At 50.5% G+C, this 13,870-nt stretch overlaps 1 protein-coding gene and 1 long non-coding RNA gene across 12 annotated transcripts in view; one reads left to right on the plus strand and one right to left on the minus strand.

Annotated features, from left to right (window-relative positions):
* Il34 (interleukin 34) overlaps positions 1-13,870 on the minus strand; it is a 64,121-nt gene that overhangs the window by 3,387 nt on the left and 46,864 nt on the right. For 4 of the 10 annotated variants that reach the window (NM_029646.3, XM_006531480.4, XM_006531479.4 and 1 more), the window contains exons 2-6: positions 10,016-10,435; positions 4,210-4,343; positions 3,448-3,525; positions 3,028-3,189; positions 1,603-1,720 (exon numbers count right to left, since the gene is read on the minus strand). In NM_029646.3, the coding sequence (NP_083922.1) occupies positions 1,603-1,720; positions 3,028-3,189; positions 3,448-3,525; positions 4,210-4,343; positions 10,016-10,043 (520 nt within the window). In that variant the 5' untranslated portion in view covers positions 10,044-10,435. The remainder of the gene's footprint in view (positions 1-1,602; positions 1,721-3,027; positions 3,190-3,447; positions 3,526-4,209; positions 4,344-10,015; positions 10,436-13,870) is intronic. The other 6 variants (XM_030243837.1, NM_001135100.2, XM_006531486.4 and 3 more) reach the window with 3 other exon arrangements.
* On the plus strand, positions 10,431-13,757 carry Gm15894. Of its 2 annotated transcripts, none has more exons than XR_879194.3 (2): positions 10,431-10,695; positions 12,093-13,757. It is a non-coding gene; the product is annotated as a predicted gene 15894 (long non-coding RNA). The 2 variants fall into 2 exon arrangements; XR_003947456.1 differs by having other exon boundaries at positions 10,431-10,601.

Here is a 13,870-nt window from a genome sequence, read left to right on the forward strand (position 1 = left end):
CTTTTTTATGCCTATGAGTGTGTGTACATGTGTGTGTGCCGTGTACATGTGTGTGCCATGTGTGTACGTGTGTGTCACATGTGTGTACATGTGTGTGTGCCATGTACATGTGTGTGTGCCGTGTGTGTACATGTGTGTGTCACATGTGTGTACGTGTGTGTGCCGTGTACATGTGTGTGTGCCGTGTACATGTGTGTGTGCCGTGTGTGTACATGTGTGTGTCACATGTGTGTACATGTGTGTGTGCCGTGTGTGTGTGTGTGTGCCATGTGTGTGCCGTGTACATGTGAGTGCCCATGGCGGCCAATAGAGGCTGCTGGATTTCCTGAAGCTTCAGTTGTAAACCAGCTGACATGGGCATCCTCTGCAAGAGCAGCAAGTGCTCTTGACCACTGAGCCATCGTCCCAGGCCCAGTTTCTTAAGAAAACAATGGAGGCAAGTTGGGGTGAGGATGTGAGACTAGAATAACGCAGAGGCCAGAAGCCGGATGTCTTCCGATAGATAGAGGAGATAGGATAAATTCATTGAATCCTTGTTTTACAGCTGGATACGATGTAGGCTTACAGCCGGGCATGGTGGCGCACGCCTTTAATCCCAGCACTTGGGAGGCAGAGGCAGGTGGATTTCTGAGTTCGAGGCCAGCCTGGTCTACAAAGTGAGTTCCAGGACAGCCAGGGCTATACAAAGAAACCCTGTCTCGAAAAACCAAAAAATAAAAATAAAAAAAAATTTTTAAAAAGAGATGTAGGCTACAAGTGATGACCTAAAAGCTCAGGAGTGAAACAGCTTGTTCAAGGTTATACTGTTGGAAAAAAAAAAACAGGGCCTGGCCTCTGAGGTCACACTATCATAAGTGGAATCCATCTTCAAAGCTACCGTCACAGACCACTAACAGTAAGGAAGCAGGAAGATTAAAGGCTGCTGCAAGCCAGGTGGTGATGGGGCCTACCTTTAATCCCAGCACTCAGGAGGCAGAGACAGACAGATCTCTGTGAGCTCAAGGTTGGGGGGGTGGGGCCGCTGGAGAGATGGCTCAGTGGTTAAGAGCACTGACTGCTTTTCCCGAGGTCCTGAATTCAATTCCCAGCAAACACATGGTGACTCACAACCATCAATAATGGGAGCCAATGTCCTCTTCTGGTGTGTCTGAAGACAGCTACAGTGTGTACTCATACACATTAAAAAAAAAAATCTGGCTGCAGAGTTGGGGTATATCTCAGTGGTAGAGGGAGTACCCAGTATACTGGCTAAGCTTTCAGCAGCCAGGAGGGGAAGGAAAAGGGACCAGACCCAACTACATCTGAGTAATATAACCATCGCTATGTACAGTGCCTCAGTCAGAGAGCCCAGGACCAGAATCAGAGGGCGGAGGCCTCACACTCTCCTGCCCAACCTCACACACATTAGCTTCTCGGTGTCTGTTCGATGGGTAAAACAAAGGCAGAAAAGGTCTCTTCCTCAAGCCAAGCCAGCTTGCCCAGGACACCCATCTTGCTCACAAGCACAAAAGGGCAAATCCGTGCGACCCTCTTAGCAGGAACTGGGAGAACCATCCCAGGAGAAGTTCCAGACAGCTGCAAAAACAGTCGCCTGTCCCAAACCTTTCATCATCAGAAGCTCCCAGCTGGTGTCAAATGATCTGGCCCATGGGCTGGGGAGGCCAGGCAGCTGGCTGAGCAGGGTCACAAGTACGTGTCCCGGCAGGTGTACACCAACGGCCTGAGGAGGTAGGGACATGTCTGTCAGGTTACAACTCGGGAGGTTTTCGGTTGGATGATCAGATGGCTTCGAGGGCTGCTTCTGAGACAGGCTCCCACTATGTAACCCAGATTGGCCTTGAACCTAACATCTCCCCCACCTCAAGCCTCCAGAGTGCTGGGTTACAGTCATGCCACACACTATCTCCTTTCCTTCCCATGCTTGTTCTAAACTCAAGTCATAGTCATTATGGCTCGCCCTCCACGCTCCACGGGCTTTTGATAAAAGCAGAGTGTCCACTGTCACCGAGTTACACAGAACAGTTTCAATACTCTGAAAGTTCCTGTCAGTCCACCTTGTAACTGAACCTTTGGCTACTTTGTGGGTTCTTTTTTTCTTCCACCCTTCTCCACCCCCTAACACTAAATAGTAGAGAAAAAAGCATAGAGGGGAAAGGGGGCGATGTTATCATTAGACTACTTCCTGCTGATTAGGGGTGTCAAGTTCTTGGGGCATGTTTGATCTTCACCCACCATCAGAATATCTAATTTCTTCTTCTCATCTCAACAAACTGTGTAACAAACGACATCTAACCACCAGCTGTCCAAAACAACCCCTTCTATCTATCTATCCATCCATCCAAACATCACACACTCGCAGAAACTATCTGCAGCTGACAAAACCATGCCTCTGCTAGAGCACGAGGCAAATCAGAGTCAGCTGCTGTGGACAATCTGAAGCAGCCCCATATCCCACACCTGGGATTAAAATGCAGACACATTCTTACAATATTTCTGTGTCTTTAAAGAACAAAAAAATTTCACTATCTTCTGCCTTCTTCCTTCTCCCCTTTCTAGAGGAGCCTCATTTTTTCAGATACAAATATGAAATTAGAGGATTCCCTGGCTTGTCTAAGACTCAGGACACAAGAGGCAAAGCCTGTTCTACACAGCAAGTTTCAGGCCAGGCGGGGTTTCAGAATGAAACTCTCTCAAACAAGCAAATAAATAATGCTGTCTTATGAAGATGGCATGCCCGGTGCACCCATGAGTACACTGGTTACCTCACAACACCTGTACAAGGTCTAGCCAGCGTGGGTAGTGAACAGTGGGCAGAAGTAATTGGACTCAATGGGTTATAAAATTAAAAACAACAATAATAAAAAAAATTTTTTTAAGAGGGGCGCTCAGGTAAGCTTGAAACAAGGTCCCAAATCCTCTCTGTCCCCATCCCTCGTGTGTCTCACATGCTCAGCGCATGGCAGAACTCTCCCTTCTTAGCCCTTTGCCAGCATCGGCCAAACCCACACGCGCATGCGCACAGCTCACCATGAGGCTCCGCTGTACGTTCTCCAGCAATGTCTGAACCTCCTGTAGATACTTCCAGGACGGGTGGCCCTCGAGAAGTACATCCATCACAGACTCAGTGGCATTGAGACTCACCAAGACCCACAGGTACCGAAGCTCTCGCTCACTCACGTGAGCCTTCTGCTGCAGGGACAGGAGACATCAGTGACGCACAAGCGTAGGCCTCTGGGCACTGACCACTCCCCTACCCCCATGCATTTGCCACTGCCTGGGACCCATCACAGTCACCCACGGCTGCCAGCAGACAACCTTGGGCCTAGGTTAGTGGCAGGCTTTGCTTGAGTGGCTAGGGAAAGGCCAATGGGACAACCTGCCAAGACCCACAAGCTTCTAAGTGACTTGTGGCAGGCAGCGGCTCCCCACCCCGGGAAGGGTCCTCACCAGCCTTGTGATGTTGGCCACTCTGAGTACCCCCTCATAAGGCACAGCAATCCTGTAGTTGATGGGGAAGTAATGTTTCTGAAGAGGAACAAGAACAAACCATAAGCTATGAGGCAGAAACTGTTTAGACGGGACCCCCAAGAGAGGAACGCAGCCTAGCAGCGTTGACAACAGACAGGTCCTCTACTGAGAGGTCAGATCTGGACAACTGGGCTAAAAGACAGCTCTCTTTTCCCCTCGGACAAAGGAGGTGGGGGTGGGGGGTGTGAGATCAGATACACAAGTCCTGTAAGGGCTGAAGTTTCAGGCCCAGGGGAGGAACCCAGGATTTTCAGGAGACATGGTACTTTGGAAGTGAAAAATATGGTTCATCTGACACTTACAAAGGTAACCTTCGCACAGCCTGTGAACATACTACACATCAGTGAGTCTAGAATCTGACACCTTATTATTTATTGTTATTATTAATAGTGTGGACATGACTCTCAGCACTGATGTGGAGGTCAAAGATTAACTTTCAGGAGTTGGTTCTCTCCTTCCGCCTTGATGTGGGTTCTGGGAATTGGACTCAGGCCATCAGTCCTGGGTACCAGGTGTGCCTTTTACTCAGAGCCGTCCCACCAGCCCCATGGGGTTCGCTCTCAGTTAGTGGGTTGTATGGTATGAGTTACTTCTCAATGGAGATAGTCTCAGAGATAGTCCTATAGAGCTGGGCCTGTGCTTGCAACCCTAGCACGGGGAGGCAGACGCTCTCCAGGTTACCATGTACTGAAGCCGGTTCTTGTACTGCAGCTTGCCCCGAAGGTAGCCTGTAAGGTCACACTCCTTATCTTGGGTCAGAGTCCATATCTCCAAATTCTCGTTTCCCAAAGCCACGTCAAGTAGGATCCCAAGACCTGTGGGACACACCCAACAAGAGCGGATGAGCGCTGGGCACTGTGTCTGCGCACTACCTGGTGTGCGTAGCTGAATCAACCACCATCCATCATCAAGCCTGACAAGTACTGAGGGGAAAGGCAGGTGCATGCAGAGCCCTAAGGAGGACTTGTCACCTGGAGTAGCAAGTACACCCCCACACACACACCATGGTCAGAGTCCCCAGGGTATGGTCTCCCGTCTCCCCTAGCTCCTGATTTTGGGTAAGTACATCGTCCAGGTTCCAAGGCACCCCTCAGCCCTTTGTCTGGAGTGATGAGTTTTCAAAGCTCGATTTTTCTCCATTAGATGTAGCAACAGGTCTTACAAGCAAGCTTCTGCCAGTCTGATGGCTCTGGGATGCTAAACAGACCCCCTACACCAGCAGAACAGACAATAATGCGAAGTCTTTTGAAACAGTACCAGGAATTACCACTAGGTGTCACTGTGACCTCAAAAACAGCTCTTGGGAGCTGTCCCCTTGACTGGAAAAAAATATTTTGAGAATTTACAATAAATATGAATAGGGAGTGGATGAAAGAAACACAAAAGAGCAAGAGATACCCAAAGGACCAATCTGCAATTAGCTGCAGTCTGAAATCAGAGAAATGGATCTACATGCAAAGCCGACCAGGGACAAGGAAACGAAGAAGGTTTTTATGAGATAATTTCATTTTAATAATCCTGATGCTGCCAAAAGAATTCTCAGCCTGGAAATGCACTTGGCCCGCTTAATAATGAAATGGCTTTTAAACTCTAAAACCTTCGACCCACTAAACTCATAAACTAGAAAGAAAACAGGAAACGTTTATTGACAACGACTTAAGCAGCATCATAGGTCCTTTGTTAAGATAAATTTATCAATGGGGGGGGGAACCACACGTGGTGATGTACGTTACGGGGGGAATGTTTAAGATATGTTCAACGGCCTTCCTAAGGAAGCCTGAGCCAGCGATATCAGCAGCTTAAAGGATGACTTCAAGTTTATTAATTAACCTCCCGTGCTTTGAAAAAAAGAGATGCAAATAACCGAACCAGATATCCGTGGGAGATTACCACTCCCGACCCTATATGCTAGGACATAAGGATGTTGCCCTGGCTGACCTGGTACTGACCTGGAACTGTCTATGTAGACTAGACTAGCTGGGACTCAGCCTTTTCTTCCTGGGTGCTGGGATTAAAAGTTCGAGCCACGCCTAGTTTAATATCTATTGTTGTTGTTGTTGTCAGAAACAATAATTAAACTTTGCCTTTTCTTTTTTTCTTTTTTCCTTTTTCCTTTTGAGCAAGACAGCCAGGCTGGCTGACATTACCTCCCTCATCAGTTACAAGCAGACATCACTAACTGGATCTCTCTCCTCTCACTTCCCGACACCTTGAAGATTTGGGGGCTTTGTATCTCCACTGTCTGGGGGCCATGCTCCCTCTTAGCTTCCGTTCCCCGTCTCCAGGATCGCCCTGCTCGTTCCCACGTGCTGGACCAAGTCCTAGGAGCGCTCTCTGTTTCCCCTGATACTTGGATCTACTCAGAATCTGAACTCCACACAAACCACAGTTACTGCCCTCTTCAACTGTAGAACTCTTGACAACCACTTTCTTGCAAGGATCACCTAACACAGCACTGGGCTGAAGGAACAAATAAACACAACCAGTATTAGGCCTACAAGATGGCTCAGTGGGTAAAGGGGCTTGCTACCAAGCCTGATGACCTGAGTTCAATCCCCAGGAACCACATGGGAGAAGGAGCGAACTAACTCCTGCAAGCTGCCCTCTGACCTCCATGCAGGTGCTGTGACACACACACACACCCTCCCGAACAAAATAAAATGTAAAGTAAATTTAAATAAATAAATAATCACAGTGCTGGGCCCATTAACATAGGCTTGCTTTTGGTCCCTGCCTTGCCTTGCAAATCCACACCTAGCCCACCCACTCCTGGAACCGTCTGAGACTTCGGCTCCAACCCTGGACGTCCCCACCAGCACTGCTTGCCTGGGTCACTCATCACCTAGCCAGGTCATAGCATCTTGGGAACATGGAGAACTTAAGCTGTAACTACAGCATGCCCTCAGGGACAGAGCCTTACACCTGAAGGGAGAGGTGGTTTCTGGGAATGGAAATGCAAGCAAGCAAGCACGCACCTGAATCCCCTAGGGAGTTGGCTAAGGTACAGGTGGACCAACTCCACCCCACATTTCTGATCCGACAGGTGGAGAAGGCACCTCTGCATTGCACTCCTGGTTGAAAGTGACAGCCACTGAGAACCCTGGACCCAAGTGACACTTGCAGACTGATAATCATAATGGCTACCTCTGGTCCACAGGGATTGTACATACAACAACAACAACAACAACAACAACAACAACAACAAGGCCTTTATCTTTCGGGGTGGGGTGTTCTATCCTATCCATAATGAGTCTTCTTCCCTATCAGCAGCCAATCAATCACTATAGCCTGTCAATCCATCAAGTCCCACCCCATGGACCATGTTGGCTTTACCCAATGTGTCCTTAAGATAGGAGTCAGGTCTATCCTAGCTGGGGTTTTTTTGTTTTTTTTTTTTTGTTTTGTTTTGTTTTTTGGTTTTTGTGTTTTTATTTTATTTTTGTTTTTGTTTTGTCTCGTTGACACCAGCTAGAGCTATCCAGGAAGGGAAGCATATGTTGAGAAAAATGCCCCCATCAGATTGCCTGTGGGCAACTCTGTAGCATTTTCTTGGTTAATGATTGGCGTGGGTGGGCTCAGCCAGCAGGGAGAAGGGCCACGCCTAGATGATGGTTCTGACTGCTAGAAGAAAGCATCCAGCCATAGAAAGCAAGTCAGTGAGCGGCTTCTCTCTGTGGTCTCTATTTCAACCCCCACCCCTCACCCCCACCTCCCCACCTCCCCACCCCGGCTTCCCTCCAGGGTGAGCTACAACTGTAAGCCGAAATAAACCCCTCCTCACCATGTCGATTTGGAGCCTGCTCTTTTATCACAGCAATAGAAGGCAAACTGGGACAGGGTCTTAGAATTACCAGAGCACCTGAGCCCAGCATGGCCGGCATGCAGCCCGTCCCTGAAAGCCTGTCCGCAGGTGACCTGCCTCCCCCGGATGAAACACACTTTGCAGCCAGGCTGCCATTTCCAATTGCAAGTGTTGTTTTCCTGCCTCTTCGACCAGGAGAAACTGGGGACCAGGCAGGGACAGTGTAGCTGTCACCCACAACGCTTTGCACCCCAGAAGCCACACAGCCAGTGTCCCACTGACCTGGTCAGGTTTTCCTGTCTCCTCCCCGCCAGAGACAAGAACCAAGATCTGGAAGCTCAAGGTGAGGTATAAGGCTTCCCCTGGCCCAGACACTGGTCGGGGGGAGAGGGGAACATGTGCCCCCCAACAAGGTAGCCATTTCTACTGGGATAAATGAAGCATGTCACCTCCATCCCCACTGACCAATGTGAATCTGTAAAATGGGTTGAATAACATTCCCCCTCCCAAATTCTTATTCACCTGGAATCTAAGAATGACTTTATTTAGAATTAGGCTCATTAAAGGTGTAATTAAAGCAAAGGCTCTTAATGTGAGGTTGTCCTGGGCTTAGGGAGAGCCTGGCTAGGTCCAGTGGCTGGTGTTCCAGGAGAAAGATATCGAAGAGGGAAAGGCCTTGCAGATGGAGACAGTGTGCAAACTGCTAATACTGGCACATGCCAAGGAATACCAGGAGCCACCAGAAGCTGGAGGAGGCAAAAAGACCCTCCCCTAGAGCCTTGGTGGCCAGTAACACCCCAATTTCAGACCTCTAGTCCCAAGAACTAGGAGGAAATACATTGACAGGGCCAAGTCACAAACTTGTGGTGATGTTAAGGTAGCCTGATAACCTCCAGGTCCCCCAGGTCCCCTGTAAGGCCCTGGCCAAATCCTGAGAGATGCCATCTGAAACACTCCTCCTTCAACCAGGCCCCTCCAGTCTCACTTCCTCTCAGGTGGGCAAGCCTAGTGAGAAGGCTCAGCCAATGCAGGCACTTGCCGCCAAGCCTGACAACCTGAGACCTGGTGGAAGGAGAGAGCAGACCTTCTTTCTCCAACCATCATATATACACACACACACACATCCCCCTTCCCAACATAATAAGTAAATAAATGCGATCATTTGGGGCTGAAGAGGTGCCCCAGTGGATCAGAGCACTTCCTGCTCTTTTAGAGGACCCAAGTTCAGTTCCCAGCACCCATGCCAGATGGCCGTAACCCCAGCTCCAGGGAGACCTCATCTCTGGCCTTCTAGGACACCAGTTCACATACCCACATGCACACACATAATTAAAAATTGATAAAACTAAATCTTTAAATGTAGTCACTCCCCCCTCAGTTGCAGACCCTCAACTCTCTAGTCCCCTACTGCTCTGCCTGTCAAAGCAGAGCTGATGTTCAAGGCCTCGGGAACCTGAGTGAGGTCTGCCTGTCTAACCAAGCCCCTCCCAGCTCCATCATTAAACCTTTGCACACTGTCTCTCTGCTTGGGACACTGTCACCATCCTCCTACCTCTCCCAGGATACCACCTAACCTTTGAGTCCTCGAAATCTGGGGGACCTAGAGGATGTTAGAGTACCTTAACATCACCACAAATTTGTGACAGTTCTGTCAATGTATTTTCTCCTAGTTCTGGGGACTAGAGGTCTAAAATCAGGGTGTCACTGGTCACCATGGCCTATGAAGGCTCTAGGGGAAGGTCTTTTTGCCTCCTCCAGCTTCTGGTGGCTCCCCGTGTTCCCTGGCATGTAGCAAGACTTCCACCCCTATCCATTAAGATGGGAAAGCTTCCAGAACACGGGTCTGGCTGGGTCCTTCGCCCATTCTGAATGTCCCCAACTTTTGTAGTATCCATGCACCAGGAACAGAACATGCCCGGCTTTTCTCAGAAGCCCTGTGGGTCCTAGCCCCTGCCCTCATTTATTTGGTACACAGTTCCTGGGTGCCTAACTTCAAGTCACAGCGGGGATGAGAGTCATGTCAAGTCATGACAGTGACTCACCAGTAGCTCGGTGGCTGCCACTGAGTCTTGGAGTCTGTGAGGGTCTCTGCCCGCCCAGCTTCCCACCCAGCAGGCATAGACACCCCAAGCAGGTCCTTTCCTGATTTCTGTCCTCATTTCAACTTATTTTTCTCTTTACCAGGAGCATTGCTTGCTTTCTGCTTTCTAATTTTGACCTGTTATGGAGGGAGGTGTAGAGGAAACTGTTTCCTTCCCCGGGCCTCTTCTCTCCCATGTGCTGTGTGTGCCTTCCCTACCCCCTCCCCACTGGCCACACCCAGGAAGATGGAAAGCTTCTCTGGAGCACCTCTGTCCCCACCCTGCTCTCCAGAGCCAATGAAACTACAGAGGTGAGAAGCTGCCACCCACCCCAGTGCCTGCCCCATCCTGCACAGGCTGCGCCCACTCAGCTCATACCTCTGAGCCTGAGGTCAGAAGCAGGCAGAGCAGAGGGTGGCCGTGGAACCCCACCCCCGCCCCCCATCCCTGAGGCTGCCTGCAACCCTTCTGGGAAGCATTTCAACCTCTTACCAGCAAGATCTGCCCTGGTTGCCATGGTTACAGTAGAACCACTCACCCACCCACCCACCAAGGCCTCCCAGGACAGGATCCCCAGGTACAACTCCCCATGCCCAGTACTCACAGTATAGCCAGGCGAGTCCCCAGGGCATGGTGGTGCACTGGGTGCCCCCTGAGAGCAGAGGCACTGTCCCCAGAAGTGTGTCCAGAGGCCTGAGCCAGGGACTACATGGCCTTAGGTCAGCAAAGGTGGCCACCAAGTCCAGAAAGGGCTGGTCCAGGCTGAGAGGGGGCAGATACTCCTGGGGTAGCTACCGCCCTATCTGCTTGGCAGGGCGGAGGACAGCCAGGGGGCAGTGGCTGCCAGTCCCATTGCAGCTCAGGAACTGGTGTGAGACAGTGACTTTGAGGGTCTCAGGAGGAGGAAGAGGAGGAGGAGGAAGAAGAGAAGGGAGTCCCCAGCAGGCAGGCCTCTTGGAATCTGGGGCTGGGTGGCGCTTTCTCTGGTTTCTTCGGCTGCAGCTGCTCAGCGTGAAGTCTAGCTCTGGAAAAAGAAGGAGGAGAGAGAGACTGATTATGTAAGAGCATCCGCTGCCACTCAGCCACCAGCCAGGAAAGGAAGACCCACCGTGCCCACGGAGACACCCAACCCTGTCTTCACGCACAAGAAAGGACTCCAAGGCACCTCGGTGGCTGCCTGGAGCCAAGGAGTGAGTGAGTCTCCCAAGTCAGCCTGGCAGCCTTGAGCTGGGACTAAAAGGAGAAGCAGCAGAGCCCACAAGCTAGGACGGCTGCCTGGAGGAGGTGAAGTGCCAGGTCAAATCCAAGTCCTACATGCTTCAGGGGAGGCTATGGAGTGGAAGGTGTTCCACCTTGTGTCACTGCCGTTTAGTTCCTTCCTGTCACCCATCTGTGTCCCCAGCCAGGGAAGAGCTGATGGGGCCGGTTTAATCTGAATTCCAGATAAACGAACACTCTTTCTAGTGAAGTATTTGATGTGCAATATTGTAGGCACCCAATATTGCATGGGGTGGGGCACGCTTGTGCCAATAAACAAGCGAACGAATGAAGAAATAAATATCATAGCCAGGTGTAGCACACAGCGGAGTAATCGCAGCACCCTAGAGATCGAAGCAGGAGGATGGAGAAGCCAGACAGAGCCACATAGCAAGATTCTGTCTCTAAAAAAACAGACAAAAGACTGGGTGTGGTGATGGATAGCTTTTAATCCTAGCAAAGGCAGAGGGAGATAGATTCCTGAGTTGGAGGCCAGCCTGATCTAGTTCCAGGACAGCCAGGGCTACACTGGGGGAGTGGGTGAGGGAAGGGGGCGGTGATGGGGTGGGGGAGTGTGTGTAAGGAATTCAAACCTGGCCTGCTGGTGATCAGCCCAGAAAGTCACACCCCACCCCCAAGGCCCAGCAGATTGAGGGCTGTGGTTCATTTTACAGTTGAGGTGGAGGTGGCCTTCGGCAGAGCCAGCTTAAAGACTCAGTTTCTCACCGTGTGATTTGCCCTCCCTTAGGTCAGAAGAAATGACCACAATCTGAGGGCATGATGGGAGCAGGTGTAGTTGGGGGACACCTTCTCTATCCTTCCATCCGTGACACACAAACCCACAGAATGTATCAAACTGACCCTCAGGCTCCGGGTGCAGCTTAGTGATCGGACTCTTGCTGGGTAGCCAGGAGGTCCTGAGGTCAAGCCCGGGCAGAGATGACGAAGCTAGGAAGCAGGGAGACCAAGGCCAGTCTGGCCTGCCCACGGAACTCCTGGCCAAGGCTAGCCTGGGCTACATCATGAGTTTCAGAGAAGCATGGGCTACATAGTAAGACCCTGTCTGAAACAAAACAGCAAAGCAGACATGCTAGCTCTCATGCTCAAATCCTCTAAAGCAGGCAGGGCCACATACAATAAAGCGCATTATTCAAATTTACCCTGGGTAAAGACCCTGGACCTCAGCCATGTCCCCTCCCACCTCCCTGTTCTCCCCCACCCCACCCCCTGTCCCGTCCCACCCTGGTGATCTTCCTATTGTAGGGTCATGATAGATACTAACTATGCCCCCTCCCCCCTCCCCCCACCCCCACCCCCGCCCCAGGACATAGTCTCATATAAGCTCTAGTTGACTTCAAACTCACTGGCTATACACCCAAGGGTGGCCTTGAACTTCTAACTCCCCATCTGTTCCTCCTCCACAGCTGGACTTTCACCAAACTCCATTTGCACAGTGACAGAGCTGGGACCCAGGACTTCAAGCAAGCCAGACAAACACTCTACCAACAAGTCCCTTCCCCGGCCCCAGTGATATCTTTTCATTGTTATTTTGTGCGTGCCAGCACATCCTTCACCCCCAGACACCCCACCTCTGTTGCTCTGTAGGGGATCCCACCTCCACAGCAGTACTACTGCAACCCACCTGTTCTCCCCAACCCCCTAATGTCACACCCGGATGCAATCTTGAAGTGTAGATTTAGCATCTCATCCCTTTCATTCACCGCGTTGATTTTTGGGGTGCTGTCACGTTGACATGCGTGTGAACAGTTTCCTCTTTTTTCCCTTGCTCAGTAATAGTCCCGTCTGTCCACACGTCACCGTGTGTCTACCCACCCATAAAGAAGCATCTAGGTTGATCTGGTCTTTGATGAGTATGAAGAAGGCTACATGCCTCAGTGGACAGGCTTTGGTGTGGAGAAGACTTCCTTCTCATCTGAGTCCCGCTGTCCTTCAGACCATTGGGGCTCTGCATACCAGCCACAGAGCCTGGGCTGTCCACCGCCATCAGCTCGCCATGCTTCCTCACAAAGCCACACACAACCAAGAGGTTCTTCACCACGTCCAAATAGAAGAAACCCTGTTGTGCCTCCTCTGTGTGTGCGCAGGTGCATCCCTGTAGGCACACACAGAGGACACAGGAGGATGCTGGGTGTCCAACTCTGTCACTCTCCACCTTATTTCTCTGAGGCAGGGTTTCTGGCTGAACCTGCACCTAGGCTGGCTGCCAGAACACCACAGCTATCCTCTTGTCTACATCTGACACAGCTGTGGGATTTGTGTAGCTGAGCCTGCTTTTCTGTTAGTTTGGTTTGCTTTGGTTTTTATTTTTTGTTTTTGCTTGGGTGCTACGAATTCAAACGCAGGCCCTCATGTGTGCACTTCGGAAAGCTCTTACCTGCTGAGCCATGCCCCCAGGCCCTGTTGCAGCTTCTTCATTCAGAAGGGACTCTAACATTGAACCCCACCATGCATCCCGGTCTGCCTGTTCCCAATGGGGAAGTCAGGTGGGAAAAAGAGGCACAGCCAACCTCATGGATCAACCACGTGGCACACGTGAATGAGTCTCATTGAAATGAGAAAGCAGAAAGGACCCTAAGGAAGCTGCCAAGAGGAAGATATCTGATGAAAAGCTTTGATCTGGAGTAGAGGCTCTGAGGGAGTCAGGCTTCTGGCTGTGGTAGTTTGAAAGAGATGTTCCAGATATTAGGATACCTGGTACCAGTTGGTAGTATTGTTTGTGTGTGTGTGGGGGGGGGTTTCTTATGTGTGGCTTTGTTGGAGGAAGTGTGTCACTGGAAGAAGCCTGCCTCTACTCCACTATCATGGACTCTCTCTTTCCTTTTTCTTTTTTAGATTTATTTATTTATTTTATGTATATGCATACACACTGCCACTCTTCAGACAGGCCAGAAGAGGGCGTCGGATCCCATTACAGATGGCTGTGAGCCACCATGTGGCTGCTGGGAATTGAACTCAGGACCTCTGAAAGAGCAGTGTCAGTGCTCTTAACCGCTGAGCCATCTCTCCAGTCCTATCTTAGACTCTTAACTCTTTGAACCATAAGTTCTAATAAATTCTTTCTTCTGTAAGTTGCCTTGGTCATGGTGGTTTTTTCACAGCAACGAAAAGTACTGTCTGGTAATAGAAGGAAGTCCTTCTTTAGAGACCCCAACCAGGCCTTGCCCACCCTGGCAATGCGATC

This window comes from Mus musculus, chromosome 8 (assembly GCF_000001635.26).
Source record: "Mus musculus strain C57BL/6J chromosome 8, GRCm38.p6 C57BL/6J".
Lineage (NCBI taxonomy): Eukaryota > Metazoa > Chordata > Mammalia > Rodentia > Muridae > Mus > Mus musculus.